General features: G+C 38.0%; 1 protein-coding gene across 2 annotated transcripts in view; it reads right to left on the bottom strand.

Moving 5' to 3' along the window:
• RASEF (RAS and EF-hand domain containing) overlaps positions 1–20,185 on the bottom strand; it is an 80,640-nt gene that overhangs the window by 14,082 nt on the left and 46,373 nt on the right. For both annotated transcript variants that reach the window (XM_035303786.3, XM_035303794.3), the window contains exons 5-14: positions 19,587–19,664; positions 17,113–17,228; positions 13,982–14,050; positions 12,244–12,328; positions 11,069–11,157; positions 7,088–7,325; positions 6,622–6,759; positions 6,357–6,504; positions 4,567–4,648; positions 3,260–3,374 (exon numbers count right to left, since the gene is read on the bottom strand). In XM_035303786.3, coding sequence (XP_035159677.2) covers positions 3,260–3,374; positions 4,567–4,648; positions 6,357–6,504; positions 6,622–6,759; positions 7,088–7,325; positions 11,069–11,157; positions 12,244–12,328; positions 13,982–14,050; positions 17,113–17,228; positions 19,587–19,664 — 1,158 coding nt within the window. The remainder of the gene's footprint in view (positions 1–3,259; positions 3,375–4,566; positions 4,649–6,356; positions 6,505–6,621; positions 6,760–7,087; positions 7,326–11,068; positions 11,158–12,243; positions 12,329–13,981; positions 14,051–17,112; positions 17,229–19,586; positions 19,665–20,185) is intronic.

Below are 20,185 nucleotides of genomic sequence, written 5' to 3'. Positions count from 1 at the left end.
GGCTCCTAAGTCGGCCTATGCAATTGTCACAATGTCCTACAGTCACAGTGGTGCTCATGGAATTGAGATGTCAGTGGCAGAGTCAAGTCTGAGACCCACCCCTCCACCAGCATGACCCACTGGCGGTGTGAGATCAGGCAAGTCTCTGCAGGTTTCTGCTCCAGTCTCCCTATCTGTAAATTGAAAGATTTAATGAGGGCATATCCTATCTCAGCAGGCTATGATGTGAATACAGGAAGATAACCTGACTGGCACAGAAACACAGGTTTCTGGTTCCTAAATAAGAGAAGTTGCAGCCCTGATGAAAATGTGGAAATTACTCTTTGCAGTGACTAAAGATACCTGTGTACTCATTCGGTTTGGGGCTATTCCTGATACAGGATCACAAAACGTGCCTCAACATGAAATTGTAAGTAACTTCCTTTCTCTTCAGACAATTTTCCTTGGACTGAAGGCTCCAGAGTGTAATAAAATCAAAGGAAAGAAGGGAATGAATGATCCTCTCCAAAATTAAGGCCCTCATTAATTGGGTTCTTTGTTGATCTCTGGATGCAAGGGGCATCATCTGAAAGTTATTAGTTAAACATTCATTTCAGTAAGCCCAAGAATCCAGGCATCTAAATGACTTCTCAAAGCCATAGACTTAAGGGACACCTTCTTTAAGTCTCGACTTAAGTATCTCCTTCACTGTGAGGCTGCCCTAATGAAAACTGCAGCCCACTTGCTCACCGCCAGGCCTTTTAACCTGCTCTCTTTTTGTTTCTATAACATTGTCACCTTCCAGCATATTATTTCATTTTGTCTCCCCCATTAGAACATATGCTCCATAAGGATAGGGTCTCTTTTCTTAACAGATATATCCTGAGAACCTAGACTACTACAGAAGAACAGGCTAGGTACCCAAAGAATATTTTTGAATGTGTTAAAATTGGGAAGAGATCTTAATATCTCAAGTATCTCCATTTAGCCTTTTACCCAGAAAATTCGATCAATAAAATATTCATGACAGGTACATAAATGGCTATAATTTTCCTTTATCCATAATTCTATTACAAGATTTTTAAAAACAGTTTTTCATCAAAGTGTACCAATTATTAATTTAGAGGGTCGGTTCACCACTGACAGTCTACTGCTTCTCAATCCTCTGGCCTATTCCAGTGATCGCACCATTCATTTCCACCCATATTTACAGTGGCCATATAAACCGTCCCTGTAGAATTTTCTTTCTCAAATTAGAAACAGTAAGCCACGGAGAACCTTCACTGTGCCCATCCTTCTCCCAAGGTGAAAGTCAAAATGCCATTGGTAGTATCTAATGTAGTATCATCCATAACAAAATTTAAGAATTCATCTCTTCTATAGTTTTCTTCCTTTTCAGACCCTATGAAAAGGTGATACCAATGGTGGAAATGGTGGAAAAGATGACAGCGTGTGAAGAGGCTTTGCAAATTACGGCAGTGGGCCACTTTACATAAGGGTTATTTCACTGTGGCTGACCTTGCCTTTTGTGCCTCCTTTTCTTGAGCATAACCCAAAGATTTTAAATAAAGACTAAGTCCAAAATGTCAATAGCCAGTTCTGCTGTGGCTCTTAAACACTAGTGTGGATGAGTTAGTATTATCTGTTATTTTCTGGACTTATTGCTGTATCTTAGGGATCTCCATTTGTTCACTTCAGTAGCCACTGCTCTTTTATGCACTAATTATATCTTGGGATTCTTTTTTTTTTTTTTTTTTTTTTTTGAGATGGGGGTCTCACTCTGTCACTCAGGCTAGAGTGCAGTGGCACAATCATGGCTCACTGCAGCCTCGACCTCCTAGAACTCGGGTGATCCTCCCACCTCAGTTTCCCAAGTAGCTAGAACTATATGTCCATACTAACAAGCCTGGGTAATATTTGTATTTTTTGTAGAGATGGGGGTCTCACTATTTTGCCCAGGCTGGTCCCAAACTCCTCAGCTCAAGCGATCCCCTGCCTTGACTACCCAAAGTGCTATAATTACAGGCCTTAGAATCCCTTCTTGATATCAGAGGCTTCTTCATGTAATCTGCCGAGTCTGGTCCTTTACCAAAACAGAAACCACTCTTGAATCAGGAGGTTTGGCTTGATCCCCTATTCTACTCCTTACCACTAAATAACTCTAAGCCAGTGCTACCTATGCTTCCTATGGCTCAAGTTTCTCATATAAAGTTAGGATAATATGTTTCTTATTTCATTTCTCAGATGCCAGAGAGAGGACTATAACACAGGGAAATTTCGTGTAGTAAAAATGTTACATAAATGTAAATACACTTTCATTGTGTTTATAATCATTTTAAGTCATAAGTTAATAGAACAGAGTGTATATTTATTTATCACTGTCAAAGTCTTACTGCCAATTGGAGTCAGTCATTTCTCACATTACTACTTTCGTTAGAAAGAGAACATTAATGCCAGAAGCTAACTTGAGATCAGACAGCAACCAGTCCTCTGTTCAGCCACTATTGCAATATAATGCCTGCTTAAATGACAGATAATATGCTTACTCGAAAAGCTGTATTAGCCTCTACTTTATTTTTCAAGAGTGCATGCTGAACCATAACTTGAACTATAGTGTTATGTTAATAACTGTTGACAGTATGCTAAACGTGGTCAAAATCATTTCCTATTTTTAAAAATTATTTACCATGAAATTAGAGGACAGGAAGGTTTCTCAAGTGAAAGACATCACCTTATTTAATCAAAGAAAGCACAGAAGCTACGCCCATGTTTAAAATACCAATTGGTATTTCAGTAGTATCTTGAGACATCTAAAGATCCAGAATAAAGTTGAGAAGAGAGCTCCCATAGAAGCTGAACCTTGACACATGCTCACATCCAGGTGGTGTTTCAGCTGTACTTCCTATGCCCATGGACGCCCCTACATGCCCCCAACCACATTACACACCCAACCACACCATCTCCTTGTTGGTAAGAGCTGATACTCAGGCTACCTGAATTTTCACTTACTTACAATGGGATTCTGATTTTATCTATAAGAAAACCTACAAGTTTTATTCCCCAAAGCTCCCTTCATTAGCGTCCTTGGCTTTGGGGAAATGTGCCCAAATCCTGAGCAAGAGATAAATGCTGCCAGTTCTGCCTGTAGTATCCAATTCTTCCTGGTGGCTTGGATCAATGGTTACTAATCAAGTTCACTCTGACGAAGAAGAACAACATTTTCCAAGATGGCCTAAAACGTCCTAGTGTAATTTTCGGTTTCTCCATTGTGATTTCTTACCTCAACCATATCTACCCATTCTCGTACATTAAGAAAGCTTTTCTCACATGTAACATCATACAGCAGCAAAACACCATCTGCCTTTCTGAAGTAAGACTTGGCAATACTTCTGAATCTGAGAAAGAGAAAACCATACAGTCAGTCAGTTTGTGTTGCCTCATTCTTTTTCTCTTTTATGCTCTTTTCTCATCTTCTAAAATCAACCCCAGTTGAGAATACTCTAATTGCAATATATGCCTGTGAAATAGCCATTTCAAAGGCCTCGAATGACCCAATGAAAGGTAATGGGATAAGAATCTGGCTGACCAACTTAGAACATCCAATCCTTTCTCTACCAAACAACCCAAGAATGTCTACAAACTCCAGAGCATAACCAGGGCAAGATTGAGAGCACAGTTTCCAAAAATTTCAACTTCAGCAACAAGCTACCAGAACCCCCATGTGGGACACAGGAGGCTGGAAAGAGGTACAAACTACAGAATACTTATATTTGGTGGTGGTGTTTAGGGAGTGTTGATGGGTGGAAAAACTATCAATGTGGAATGCTGTAACATACCAGGACTGCACATACATGGGGGTCAAGGGATTCACTTTGGGAAGAGCACACCTCAATGCACATGCCCTAACTCAAAACCCAGTGCAATCTTTTATAAGTATTTTAAATATTGTCAACCACAAATATTTTTTAAATGTCAAAATTCCCAGTCTGCTAGAGAATGTGAGCACCATGGGGGCAGGCATTTGTGCCTTTCTGTTCACCCCTGAATCTTAGCATGCTGAATAATGCCTGGTACAGACCCAGGCACCCCATACTTATAGGTTAAACAATTGAATAGGTTTTGTTCCCAAAGAGTTAGACAGGATTAAAACCTGTGCTTAATGCTCTGCTTATCGGTAATGAACACAAGGTAGGTGCCATCACCAGCTGCAAGTTTGCTATGTGGTTTGTGCCTCTGCCCTTAAATCAAGGGGAGCTGACTGGTTCTCTTCTCCATCATTTATTATTCTACAGCCAGGGAGCTCCTGGGGCTGTCACTGCACTGAAAAGTGCTGCCTCTCTCTGTCTCAACTGAACATCGGCTCAAAAGAAGCTTAAAGATCTTCTCACAGCAGTCATAGGTAAATGAAGAAGGAGAAGATGTGGGAAAAGATAAGCATTTTAAAGTTATAATACTCTTTATAAATATGCATATAATTATAAAGTATGTTATCATTATATAATTTTGAGTATGAAGAACATCAACAGGCCTGCAAGGCTTGTTAATGCAAACCCAGGCAGAGACCGCAGCGCTGTGGAAAGCACTTGCCTCTCCTGGCCAGCTGTATCCCAGAGCTGCAGAACTGTTCGTTCTCCATCCACAATGAGGGTTTTCATTTGGAAATCAACTCCTGAAAAGGAACATGAGAGTGGAGAGCATGATGTAAATAATTCCATTGGATTTTTATTTTCAAGCACTCTTTAGATGAGGCAAAAGCTGATAAGCCACAGCTCAGCCACGGAGGGAGGAATGAACATGACCTTTAAGGAGAGTGACCTTCAAATAGAAATGACAAGTCAGACCACACGTGTGTGCAGAGGCCCCATCTGCAGTTGGCTGACTTGGGGAATGATTTAATTTATGAGCCAAGGGAAAAATCTATGTTCTATTTTCCCTGATGACTGGATAAACTCAATCGTGTGTGTGTGTGTGTGTGTGTGTGTGTGTGTGTGTACGCATGTGTGTGAATGTATGCACATGTACATGTACATGTGTGTATGAGTGGGCATGCATGAATGTGCAGGTGTATATGTGTGTATGTATATGTATAGGTGCATAGTACATATATGTTTTGTGTCTCTGCATGTAAGTATGTGTATATATAGGTATATGTGTATAAATGTATGTATGTATATCTAAACATGTATAATATGTAGGTATACATACACACAGTAGTGCATACAGACATTTACACATATATACGCATTATGGTCTCTGGCAACTGGACCAAATACTGTATGTAGTCTTTTTATGAGTCGAATTGAAGTCAACTTTCAGCTTTATTATCTTGAAGAGTGTATCAGAAAACCATAAACTTGCAAACACACCCATTGGGAAAAGAACAATCAATCTGTTCTAATGTTTCAGGTTATCAAAATAAGAACTCTTTAGACAAAGAAGAAAAATAAATGATAATTTACATATCTTCAACTCCTTTTACTGATTATTATGCAAATTGGGGCAATCAGGATACTACTTGCTCTATTGTTCCGCTGGGAAGGTGGGGAACAGCACAGAGCATATCTGGCAATGATTTTGACCATAATGACAAAGTCGCAATCCATATTGTTACTTTGTCAACATCAAATGATACCTTAGCCAGAAGGGTTCTCCTGGCCACCCTGTGTAAAACTGCACCTCTCCCTAAACCTCTTTTTTGTGCCTTTTTCCTCCATTGGGATGTAAGTGCAGTATCCTTTGCACCTACAACAGCATCTTACTTTTAATGGGACTTGGGAAACACACTCTGAATAAATGAATCTGATATCTCAGGCTCTGAATTTAATTCAATTCATCTGACTGGCTAAACAGATTTTTTTTTTTAAGTGGCAGGGTCTTATTCTGTCACCCAGGCTGAAGTGCAGTGGTATGATCTCAGCTCACTGCAACCTCCACCTCCCAGGTTCAAGTGACTCTCCAGCTGCAGCCTCCGAGTAGCTGGGATAACAAGTGCCCACCATCATGCCCAACTAATTTTTGTACTTTTGGTAGAGATGGGGTTTTGTCATGTTGTCCAGGCTGGTCTTGAACTCCTGACCTCAAGTGATCCACCAGCCTCGACCTCCCAAAGTGCTGGGATTGCAGGCATGAGCTACCGCACCTGGCAAGATATCTGTCCTTTTAGCCTTCCTTTCCTAAAAGTAGGCCTTAGGCAAAACAAGAAGGACCTTTCCATAGACTAGGATACACATATACACACACACACACCTATATATATGTATATATACAGAGAAAGAGAAAACTGTTTATCTGAATATCTGTGTATGTAATCCCCAAAGAAGAGAAAATCAAGCTAAGGAAGGTCATTTTCCCATTATCAACCAAAATAGAAGCCATACCGAGGGTGGCGCTTGTATTTCCCCGAAATTCATTCTTGCAAAGTCTCATGAGGAAACTAGACTTCCCAACTGCAGCATCCCCAGCAAGCACAATCTTGTAAGCCTTCTGTGAGCTAAAAGATGTACCGTTGTCATCTACCAGGTCTGTCTGGGGGGGAAAGCCACAGTGAATGATGAAGGTATTGCCAGTTTTCATCCTAGTAAGTGACATTGCACAGGAAAGAAAGCAGTGTTAATGAGCAGGAGTGTCTCAGAAACCACCTACCTGTGGGGAGAGTGCTGAGATGGGCTTTCTTGATGAACTAACAATGCTGCCTTCACTAACAGATCCTTGGGGCTTCCAGTCTAAGATGGAAGCCACACCTTCTGAACCATAGGTCTCTTCATCCCTTATGTCAGGAACCTATTTTTTTAAAAAAAATGTCAGCAGTAAAATTAACAAATGTAAGCAGTTAAAAAAAAAAAACAAAGTCTAAAATGTATACGTTATGGATTAAACAGAAGAAAAATATGCAGCTGAATCAACAGTCAATGCTATTAATATTAGGGAACAGAGTGGCACTGAATGGCAGTCTATGAGAATTTCTCCCTAACTGTGGAGAAAAAAGCATTTTACTAACTATGCTTTGTATTTAGGACCTTGAAAACAGATTTCCGTAACAGATAGAAGGCAAATATGACAGATTTCATCACGTAGAAGACCTAGGAGAGCAGTGGTTTCTGGGGCTTACATCTGTGTCTGAAGCATCACCTCCAAAACTCTCCTGTACCCCGCGTGACCTCTGAAATCCCCTCTGGTGCTTGTATTCCACTTCTGAGTCATACTCATTGGGATCTCTCAAGGTAGACAAGCCACTGTCAAAGCAGCAGCTTTCAGGTAGGCTGTCAACTTCACAGTTTGTCCTCTGCAAAGGATCACAGAGGGCCAGGGAGTCACAGTCCTCATCCACATAGGAAAAGCGGGATGACCTGGTAACAAAGGGAAGGACCAATTTACCTGAGGACTGGAAATGCTCAAGAACATACAGGCCATAGATCACATGCTATTAGATGGAATCAAGTAGACAAAGATTCTCACTTTTGCTAAGAGCCACATGTATTTCATGACTAGGCATTAGGGAAAATGAAATGCTCAAAAAGCATCAGTTCATTCTATGCAGTGATCAATTAAGAGAAAGACCCTCCGGTGGCTCACGCCTGTAATCCCAGCACTTTGGGAGGCCAAGGCGGGTGGATCACGAGGTCAAGATATTGAGACCATCCTGGTCAACATGGTGAAACCCTGTCTCTACTAAAGATACAAAAAATTAGCTGGGCATGGTGGTGCGTGCCTGTAATCCCAGCTACTCAGGAGGCTGAGGCAGAAGAATTGCCTGAACCCAGGAGGCGAAGGTTGCGGTGAGCCGAGATCGCGCCATTGCATTCCAGCCTGGGTAACAAGAGTGAAACTCCGTGTCAAAAAAAAAAAAAAAAGAGAAAGACCCTCACATTGAACACTTAATAAACAAAGCCATTAAAAAATCACATTCCTTATTTCCTGATACAAAAAGAATTAGAGTACCTAAGACATAAACACAATCTCAAGTTGTATTCATAAAAATGTATAAAGAACCTACAAGCCTCTTTACTCTAATGCGATCAGACCATATTCTGAACATTGTGTCCATTTCTGGATACCATCTCTACTTAAAAGGGCTGCTGAGAGCCCAAAGGGAAAAGGCAACCACAATTTCAGACTCAAGACCCTCAGGTCTGAAAAATAAGGTTCAGTGTACTCAACTTAGGTCTTAATGTTTTCTCTTTTCAAATACTTGAAGAGCTGATACATGAAGAAGACCACATCCTCTCAGGTTGCACAAGACAAAATAAGATAAGCTTTGCTGGGTGTCATATTTCTAATTAACGTGTTGACACACCATCTGGAAACACCCCTTTGGGAGATGTTTCATAGGGAGGGAGGTGCCTCAGATAAAGGCTAGAACTCAGGAGGTCTACAGATCTTACCATTAATGAAACTCTGAAGATTTTATAAATAAGGAAGAAATTCACATCAAATAAGAGAATCAAAAGAAACTATACATTCCTGTTTACTTTTGCTCTTCCATTTGATTTCCATAAGAATCTAAGTTTACCAACGATGGTTATGACTTATTTAGCACCCACTATATCCTGGGCACCTCCTACCCATTTGCTTACATGAATCACTGGAAATGGAGAATGGGCACAATACACAGGTTTTCAGATATGAGAGGTAAGAGGTGGATATGCTTAGACAAGAGAAGGTGAGCTTAATAAAATTATAAGCCATGTAATTCTGAGAAGTCAAAGTATTTTTATGCCATTAGCACATTTTAAACTTAAAAAGATGATTTAACTAACTTTCTCTCTCTCTCAATATACTGATTAATTATAAAGTCTTTACTCTGAACCAACAATTTTATATCATATCTCAATCTATGTTGCTAGCTAGGTGTGCACGTGTGTGTGTGTGTGTGAATATATTTTTGTATTATTTATAAAACTCTTCTTCTGAAACCGATTTTAGGTCCAACTGTAAAGTACATAAGAAAACCATTCTAATTATAATACACTACAAACTACTTCAGCTCCATATCTTCATTACTGGTTATGGTTTATTTTAAGCCTACTTGTATTTTGATAAGGAGCAAATAAAACATGAAGTCCTGAACTGAGAATTCACCTGAATAAACATCTACACTCTGAATTGAAAATATAGGCCCACTCAGTATTATATAATATACCCATGTTAATAAACCTGCACATATACCCCCTGAATCTAAAATGAAAGTTGAAATTATTTTTTAAGTAAAAGTAATAAAAATACAGGTACAGATCAAACTTTGTCAAACTCAACTGAACTGCATATCCTTTTCAAAGTCAACCATCTTGCCAATCCTCAATATTTTCATTATAATTAACTATGTAAAAGTATAAAACAAATTAAATTTTTGTTAGAGTTCTTGCAAAAAACAAAGCCAAAACAAAATTTTTAGTTAAAATCCAATAAAGCTATAAAAACAATAAAATTAGATGTACAACATGCTTTTATTACATTTTTGTATTAGCATCAAAAGGAAAATAAAATGTCAATTTCTTATATCAAATGAATCACCACACCTCCCCAGAAAGGTCATGATGTTGAATTATGGTGGCCTCTCATTACAGCTGAAGGAGGTAGGCACATGAGTGCCATATTCCTGTCACTCAAACATGCTGGGGACGTGATGACTTTGTCCCCTAGAATCTTTTGTTGAGGAGCTGTTAGTCCAGTTCTTCTGAGCCTCTCATCTAATCTTTTCAAAATGAATCATGGTGAAATTTCTAAAATACTTTTCAGTTGTATACTTTTCCCCCATTTGCTTAGAATCAATTTTAAATATTAATCAAAAATGACATCACACATACACATTTTAAAAAATCTATTATTTCTCAATAACAGAATAATCAGCTATCTGTAAATCAATCCATTAAAATTTTTTATTGACCAAATCAGTGAACAGTAGAAACAACTTACACCTGGATAGAATTTTCTTAGACATGATCACCAATAAGCCTTAGTAACAGGTCTTCCTCAATGGCAACCTGACCATTTTCTAACACCAGGATGTTAAGTACATTATTCTTTTTGCCAAAGTTCCTGAATGAAAAGGGATGAACATGAATCTAAAAGTCACAAAGAAATAGAGATTTGGGGTGGGCGTGGTGGCTCATGCCTGTAATCCTAGCACTTTGGAAGGCCAGGTGGGCAGATCGCGAGGTCAGGAAATTGAAACCATCCGGGCTAACATGGTGAAACCCCATCTCTACTAAAATTACAAAAAAACATCCAGGAGTGGTGGCACATGTCTGTAGTCCCAGCTACTCAGGAGGCTGAGGCAACAGAATTGCTTGAACCTGGGAGGTGAAGGTTGTAATGAGCCGAGATTGTGCCATTGCACTCCAGCCTGGGCAACACAGAGAGACTCCGTCCAAAAAAAGAAGAAGAAAAACAGAGAATTGGAAACATTTTGTTTTTGCTTTCAGTTCCAATTTCAATTTTTTGACATATTACAAAATTAACTTTTAACTAGCAACACTGGACATATGTGTATAACATACACATACACTCATGTAATCTCTAAGTGATTATTAGTTCTCACATAATTAAACCTCATATTTCAGTTCATTTGATTAAATGCAGGGCTAAATTCTGACTTTTGGCAAGCCTCTGTGACTCCTTCAAAACAGCAGCTTATGAGGCTCTACTAGCCATATTTATATTTGCTTTGAAAGTTTCCTTTTTCTGCAACATAGCTCACATAATATGATGCTGAGCGATTAAATATTTACAGATCATGCCAACAGTTTCAACATTATACACCAGAAATACTGCAGCATCAAATACCATAATTCTACTGGTTTCCCTGAAATATCTCTTATTGAGTTACTTCTAAGAAATAAGACATGATTAGAGATGAGGTAATGGTGGGCATATATAAAATCAACCCATAACATCTTCAGGAAATAACTTGGCCCTCTCTGATACACTTTTAATTTTTACATGATTCATGTTTCAGAACTTTTAACATCATAGAAAATATAAATCAGTGACCAAAATATATTCTATTATTTTAATCCACCTCCAAGGAAATTTACTTTTCTTTTAACTGTGATCCTAAACTCAAACAAAAAGTGAGGACGTGTTAACATACCTGTCATAGCCTAGAGGTTGAGGGGAATGACCAATGAATTTGGGACTGCTTCTAGAAATTGTATTCCCAGGTGAGATATTATTTATACGCTGTAATAGAGAAGTAATTATTTGTTAGTTCATATGATTTTCATGCAAACATTTTATATACACATAGGCACACACAAACCTACTTTTTAAAACTATAGCACATGATTCAAACTTCTAATGTAACTAAAAGTTTGCTATACTACCTGAGCAAACATGAGCATAAAAATCAAGGGAAACATTGCAACAATGATGACTGCCATAGTATGCTTTCCTCCTCATTCAATCTTAAGTCCAAACCCTACTGCACATTCCATAAAGTTTCAACATTATACACCAGAAATGTTCCGGTTCCCCACATTGCCAGGACCCTGCAACACCAACTTCCTTGAATGTGTCTCTTCTTGAACCATAATTTGGCTTAGTGACTGACTCCTCCATATCCTAATATGACCGTGGAATCGTACACATGAAGCTAACTTCCAAAAGTGGGATAAAAGGCCTTATGACAAATGCAGTCTGGGAGACGACCTTAAATTCCAAATAAGCTAAGCTGATTTCTGTAGGAGGCTTTGAAATCCAAGGCTCCCATTCTGAGCATCTCACTGGCATAAAGAATACTCACAAGTCTAAACTCACCCCTCAGACAGAAGCACCTTCTCCCCAACCTCAAATGGGCAGTATTTTATTTTTACCTACACGGGATTCTCCTAACTATGCGTGTCCATCTTAACTTCCAAATACATGAAAAACTCTTTCAGGCTGAAGATCACATCTTTCACACCTATCTCTAGATTCCTAGAAGAGTTGGTTAACATCTAGACATTTTTTTTCCCAAATCAATAGGTTTTTTATTGCATTATTTAAATATCACAAGTAGGTCTTAGGAATCATCTGACATCTTGTTTCTGTAGCTGGACAACTGCTTAGATCTTATTCATCAGCCAACAGTCTAGATACTTATTTCTTCAGAGGTGTAGCATATTTTTTAATTTGGAAAAACGCCTCATTTTATTTTATGGAAAGCTCTTCTCATTATTATAAGGACTTACATGAAGTTCTCCTTTAAGAAATTAAATAATTTTCATCACCACCAAAATATTCCACTACTAGAAAGAATGATATACGTGATAAAACTATGTGGCATACCAAAGATCTGTTGAACTTGCTGTAACTGCTTTCAAGGGCACTTCTAAGGCCATCATTACTGTCATGTAGCTTCCGGTTAGCTGTTCTGCAGAGTAAAGCAAGCAGAAAGAGAGACAAGGAGAGTATCAGTGGGGGGTCGGTGTCACCACTTTCTTTACTGGCTGTAACATTTAGAGTGTGGAATAACTTATCTTCTTCAACTTTCCACCACTTCCCTTCAAACCTCATAAACTGAGATAAATCATTACTCAAAGCACAAGAACTTAATCGATTACTCATCTCTCTTTAAAGGTCTCAGGGCTTTGTAGGAGTGAATTGCTATGTTATGGAACTCACTCTTCCTTCAGGTAGCCCCGCTGATTGAACAGATTCCATGCAGGTCTTTGAAAGCTCCCTAAATGCCTGAACGTACGCAGCCAGTTCCTGCATCTCAGAGGTCAGGGACGAATGCCATGTGTTACATCAAGCTTCATGCTCCTGGCAGCTCCTGCATTCTATGCATGGCCTGGCACTGTTCTACCAGGCACCATCATGTAGCAGGTAGACATTTGGAGAATGATCTCTGTCAGATCTGGGTTCAAGTCTCAACTCTTATTTCCATATGACTTAACAGAAGTCATTTAAGTTGTCAGAATGCCAGTGCCCTCTTGTATAGCACAGCTAGGATTCCACAGCTCCTACCCCACAGAGTGGCTAAGCTTCCCCAGCTTAAGGCTGATTCACCCTTTGCATCTTAGCTCAATCCTCACTTCCTCCAGAACACTTCCTTGACCTTCTTTGATAGACCAAAGCTGCCCTTAGGGGACATGTACCTTTCTTTTGATGCAGCTCTCTCATTTGGCCTTTTATGTTTATTTCTATAATTAATGATCCATTTCTGTCTTCTTCCCCTAGACTAGCCCCATAAGGAGAAAGAGATTTTTCATCCACTCCCCACTCTATCCTTGGCTTCTAGCATACCTGGCCTGTCAGAGGCGCTAAGAAATCTGTTGAATGAATGAATGAATGAATGAATGAATAAATAAATAAATAAATAAATAAAAGAACTCAAAGGATTAGTAAAATAAATGAACTCTACAACTGCCAAAAGTGAGACTATAATAAGCATTCAAAAATGGTGGGAAAAAAAAGGTCAAACCTGACCTGACTTCATTTGGAGGAACTGAAACCAGAAGACAATATGGCATTGGTGGAAAAGAAAAAAAGGGGAAAGAGAGGGGTAGGTTTTGTGGGGAAGCACCTCAGAGGATGGAACAGCTGCAACCTAGTTGTAAAGCTGACAGATGCATATATTTCTACCTGGGGAGAAGAAAAAAACCTAAGAAAAATATACTTCTAAGTAAACACAACAAACGGAGAAAGAATGATTGTGGAGACAGAGCCCTGTGGCCCCACTAAGAGGAGAAGCCTGAAAAACTCGCGGTATAGAGCCCAGAAAAAGCTAAGCGCTCAGGGCCGTTCCTCTTTATGGAGGCATAATAAAGACACACTGGACAGAGCCTCTGACTTCCAAAGACGTTTAGCAATTTATACTCTATTCCCCACATCCGGATTATTCAGGATTATAAGCATCAGAAAGCTAAGCAGAGATGCCGAGTGCAAGCCCTGAGAAGAAACACATACTGACCTGCAAACCTCATCTTCAGAACATGGCAACTCATGTCATATGTGTTATATCTTTTATTAACAAAAAATAAGTGAAATGTAAATGTAATGAGCATTTGATATGAGAACTTACTGGAGTATTTCAATTTGCCTCTCAAGACTATTTCGATCTTCTGTGTATTCTCGGATTATTTCCAGATCCCTGTAAAATTACATTTTATGTTTGAGTGAGAATTAGGTGTTAAGTCCTGCCTCACCTATACCTACCCTCCCAGCCTCTTTTCCACCTTTTTCAAAGACAAGTGTCCTTGACCATGGTTTTCGACATTTCCCGTGGTCCTCCTCTGGGCCTCTGTGGCCTCAGCAACCTCCTCTCCTTCTGCGACTCCACAAACACACTCACATTCTGTGCTTTCTCCTGTGAGGCTCTGCCCCGCCTCTGACATCACAAGCCTAGAGCTTCTCCTGCTCAGCCCATCACGGCATCCACCAGCTCTTCCATCCCCACCCTCGTTGACCCAGCTTTGTTCTCCATGGGGACTAAAACTCCCAAGTCCCCTCTCTCCTGGGGGTGTCTCAGAAACTGTGCCTTCAATCCTCTGAAACTTCCCTGCTCATTCAAAGCTTTATATAATCCTGCCTCCATCTATTTTCTCCTTTTCTGTGATTCCTTCCCCTTTCCATGTTTCACCTTATTCCTGCTCTCCCTCCTCTCCTTACCCTAAACCACAGAGATCCCCAAAGAACCAGGCTGGCTAAGCTCACTAGGCACTCACCCTGTGACAATCCCTCTGTTGCTTTATGATGGAAGCTCTGGCTTCTTCCCTAAACTGCACTCAGAGCACTGGCCCTTGCCTCCAGCCCCTATCCCCGTAAGCACACAAACCTCACCACTAGCTTTCCAAAACACCGAGGCTGTCAAGTTTTGTCCACAATAACCTGTACATTTGCTCCCTGGATAATAAAAGTAAACATTTCCTAATTGTCTATAGGAACTGAAGTTCCTTAACCCAAAATTTGGGGCCCCTATATTATAACCTTAAACTAGCTTTTAAATTTTAAGATTTTTTTCAACTTTTGCTTTTCTATTTTAAATATTGGGTATATACCCAAAGGATAATAAAACATTCTACTATAAAGACACATGCACATGTATGTTTATTGCGGCACTGTTTACAATAGCAAAAACTTGGAACCAACCCAAATGCCCAAAGATAGACTGGATAAGGAAAATGTGGCACATATACACCATGGAATACTATGCAGCCATAAAAAAACGATGAATTCATGTCCTTTGCTGGAAACCATGAAGCTGGAAACCATCATTCTCAGCAAACTGACACAAGAACAGAAAACCAAATATCGCATGTTCTCACTCATAAGTGGGTGTTGAACAATGACAGCACATGGACACAGGGAGGGGAACATCACACACTGGGGCCTGTTGAAGGTGGGGGGAATAGGGGAGGGATAGCAGACAGTGGGGGTATTAGGGAGGGATAATATTAGGAGAAATACCTAACATAGATGATGGGGGTATGGATGCAGCAAATCACCAAGGCACATGTATACCTATGTAACAAACCTGCATGTTCTGCACATGTACCCTATAACTTAAAGTATAATTAAAAAAAAAAAAAGAAAATGTCTCTTTTTGCCCTGTGGTCTCACCTTTCCCTAAGCCCTATCCTTCCCTATGTTCTGGCCCCTGCTTTGGTTACTTCCTCACCTGGAACATCTCTGAGACTCTCTTTTCCCATCTGTAAAATGGACATAATAAAGTCCCTGTCTCATTGGGTGTTCTGTGGACTGAATCAGTTAATGCTTGTGAAGGACCAGGGCAGTGCCTGGCAGGCAGCAGTGACACTTGCTCTGAGTTGCTGATGTCACCATCCTGGCTGCCTCTTCCCCCTTTCCCAGCACAGAGCTATCTTTCCACCTAGGCTCCCCTCCAGCAGCACCTCTTAAATACAGTTCTTCGCCTTTTCTGAATTAAAACAAAACCTCTTCTGTGATCATACAGCAATTAACCCAAACCATGATTATGTTCTTGGTACTACTTCTGATAGTTTTTAGCTCCTCTGTCGTTAAACCCTATAATCTTTTTGCTTTTTTCTCCAATTAAATTCACGTAACATATATATTATATACATATTATGCAATATATATTATATATAAATATATAAAAAATATATATTTATATGTTACATATTTACATATAATATATAAATTATTATATATATTATTTGGGTTATAATGTATATAATAATATATGACATATATTATTATATATATTAAAATATATACATAATAATATGTATATTTCTACTTGGGGAGAAGACAGAGTGGGTATATTTCTACTTGGGAGAAGAAAAAATTATATATAACATATAAAATATAACATATATTATACTATATATTAATATACTATATAATATATAGTATATATTATTATATATTATGTATATTTATTGTATTATATATTAATATATAAAATATACTATGTATTATATATTAATATATAAAATATACTATATATAATATATATGTAACATATACATATAATATATAATATCTATATACATATATATATACACACATTCTCCACTCATAACTCTTTATCTAGTTCAGAGATTGTATGTAGTAAACAATAAGTATTCCACTGTTTTCTTTTATAAGACCTTAATTCTGATTAAAGTTTACAGACAAACCCAAAAAAAGGTATTTTTCCCAAGTGTGCATGTCCTAGGGGATACACACATACACACATATCTATGCATTTTATATTTACCAGCCAGATAAAAATATACATGTCTATGTTCCTTATATATAAATACATGTCTGTGAGTGTATGTGTGTGTATTAGGTCTTATGGTATTAGCACAATACTGCAAAACTAACACCCACAAAAATAGACTTGTCTACTTTTTCCTTTCTTATGTTTTATGGCCAGGATTCCTGACTTCAAAGCACTTTAATAAGTACTGACCCTTGGCACTGTAGGCATGTTCTAGCTCCCAGTTAATTCAAACATTTATTAAGCCTTGCACTAGCCTAAGCAGACAATAATTAATTATTCTGTTTGCTTGAAAAAATTAAAAACATAAAAAACACTAAGAAATCTGATATTCAAAATAAAATCATTAGAAAGTAAGAAAGATATTAGGAAAGTTACTATCTCTTTATTATTCCATAGCTGAGTTTCTTTTGCCTGATCATCTCAATATTCTACTCAAACTAACAAATAAAATGTAAAGTTCATACCTTTCAGTATTCAGACTCTGATCAGCATAATCACTTTTCAAAGCATCTAATTCACTCTGAAGAAAGGCTATGTTTGTCTGTGCTTCTAAAAGGTCTTTCTTAACTTTCTGATTTTCCTGGATAAAAGGAAAAATGAAGGTCATTAGATTCAGATTTTCCTCTGCCTGGGAGAAATGAAGTAAAGTGTTGTGCCACCCTCCACCCCACTCCCATCCCTCCACAACTCTTCAAATCTCAGTGTTCAAAGAACTATTTGTTAACTCAAGGTAATTTGAAATCATTATAAATTAAGTATCAGAAATCTAAATTCTCAAAGTTGTTCTTCATTTTCTACACTTGGTATCTGATGCCAAACTACAACAGTCCAGAGTTTATCATGACGTATCTCAACACAGTATTGGCAAATTAACTGACAACAAACATTTGAATTTCTGCTTTATTTAATGAGAGCTATATAATTATTGATAAATATTTTGTGGAATCAATAGTACCTGTTACCAGATACACTGGCTACTTTTTACAAATAAATTATATCATTTAATATTTTAAGTCTTGCACTTAAAAATAAAAGAGTGCAATTCGAAAATCTCTATATTTTCTTAAAACAATATTGGAAACATCCCTTTAAGATGATGGATGGAGTATGTGAATTTGTCTCTTATGCCTCTCAAAACCTCATTAAAATGAAATGCCAAAGGAAATGAACCAATTACAATTACAGGAATGGAAAAGGGACCCAGAGCATTCAAGTGACTTAAACACACTTCTGGAAAATGGAAACTAAGCAAAATGTTCTCCCAAAAAGAAGAGTGTGGGGGAAATGGAAGTCTAGAGGAAGTGTGTTCAAGGTTTTGACACAGAACCCGGAAGGAGACAAGTGGCCAGGCTGAACCCCAGAAAGACAGAACCAGATATGGGGTTGGAAAGAGAGATTGAATCTATATAATAAGGCACCCCTCCCACCAAGCCCATCCCATCATTCCCTAGAAAATAATAGTAGAGAGCCAGAGTGGATTCCAAAGACAAAATGGAGGTTATCTTCTTAAAACTGAGTGGCTCCTTTAAGGAAAGCTAAGGCTTCTCTCTGAATATCCCTGTCCCACTCATGCTGGTCCCAACCGGGGTTCCTTTCCAGCTTCACACACAGAGCTCCTATGAAGACATTCTCAAGGGAGAGAGGCCTTGAGGTGAGCAGATCTGTTCACACAGTCCCACAGGACTCCTATGCCAGTTACAAGTGACCAAGCTAGTCCTTCACTTTAAAACATGAACAGATCACCAAGAACTGCCAGGCATTTGGGAAAAAAAAAATGGTACCTAGAAAGAATTAAATTAATAAGTCCTGGAAAAGCCTATTTATTTAAACAAACTTAATAAATTGTGAGGGGGAATGTAGACATTCTCAAATATTCAAAAACAGAAAATTTTTCCCTCACATGTTCTTTCTGAAAAAGTTTCTTAGGATGTGCTATGGCAAAATGAGGATGAAACCCTCTCCCCAGTCAAAAAAATTATAATATGCAAAATGCTGCAATTCAATGAAAGGCCCAGTGAAAAACTGCAGAACATATGGGTAGCAAGTTTAAAAAACAATCAGTCTAATAAGAACTGAAATTTTATAGACTCCCAAATTAATATCTTCAGGGAGAAAAGCTAAATAAAGTTCATGCATTGGAAAGAATAAAGGAGTCTTAAGGTATCAGTGATATCATGAAAGTGGTAGTTTCTTTTTGCAACAAGAAACCAAAAACTGAACCAGAAAATCCAAGAAAAGCAAATAACTCTATAAGGATATCATTATCCAAATAAAAAGCTGACTAAGATGTTGAAAAATTTGGAACTACTGATTCATTTGACCATGAAGCTGGGAAACTTCTTTTAAGTGAAGGAGAGATAATGAATGGAGAGAAAGAAATGCGAGCCTCACTCATTTCTTAGCTCTGCAGTGAAAACATAGAATCATACTAAAGAAAATATTCTTTATTTGCTTTTAAATTTGGGAGTTAATCTAAAATAAAATAAATAAAACATAGCAAAGATAACGGAAAGAGATGTAAAGGTTATCAATTTTGTTGGTACTAAAATAAAGATGTGCTGGCATAAGGTGGAAAAGGGACAGAAAAGAAAAAACTTGGAGGAAGGGGCAAGGCATTAATATCCTCATCACAAAGCCAGGGATACAGACCAGAGCTGATGCTTGAAGAATACAGGATTAAGTATGTTATCTAAAATGTAAGCATTATGCCTTCACTACTTTGTATGAAAAATAAGTAAAAAGCTTTCATAGTAAGTGGCACATTATCGAGGAAAAAAGCCTGCATAAATAGTATCTTTGATCAAAGGTATTTTAAGGAATTTTTCTAACTATAGTATTAATTTCTCTTTAAGCTGCTCTTCCTGGAACACTAAAATAAGAGCATGACTATGCAGTCTAACCGGAAGTGCATTTCTGTAAGTAAAAAGATAATTCTTACCATTGATAAATCATAAATTTGTTTTTTCAATGCAGCCACATCTTCCTTTTGACTTATATGTTTTGACTGTTCTTCAAGCTGAAAGAGCAAATAAAAGTTGTATGCTTACAAACTCACTCTGGATTGCTTTGGTTAAGTTTAGGACTACCCTTGAATATACATATGAGAATTCTAGAAGCCATCAATTTTCAATATTATATGACTTTATAAATCATTAAACTACATAAAATCCATAAGGATTTGAAATTTTGTTCTAAATAATTTAAACATTTGAAAAGGGGGTTTTATTGTGAAATGAACTTTCTTGGAAACAACTGAAAAGCCCTTTCTGGAAACCATTCAATTATTAAGCAATCAAATTCTTGCTTTTTTTAGTCATGCTACATTGAATCAGGATCTTTCTATTCTCCTTTGTATTATCTGCTTTTAACACTTTCCATTCTGCATATAATTATTTAGAAATGTCTTACCTTCCCTCCTTAAAGATTTTTTTAAGAGCAGCGTTAGCGTCAGATGCATCTATGTTTTCTTCAGGGTGCGTTCAATAAATGCTTATTAAATAACTAAAATCAATAAAATCAGAGTGGTGGGATCTCACT

The sequence above is a fragment of the Callithrix jacchus genome, chromosome 1 (genome assembly GCF_049354715.1).
Source record: "Callithrix jacchus isolate 240 chromosome 1, calJac240_pri, whole genome shotgun sequence".
Classification (NCBI taxonomy): domain Eukaryota; kingdom Metazoa; phylum Chordata; class Mammalia; order Primates; family Cebidae; genus Callithrix; species Callithrix jacchus.
Note: the sequence above shows the minus strand (reverse complement) of the source record. Positions and strands in the feature narration are given on the sequence as shown.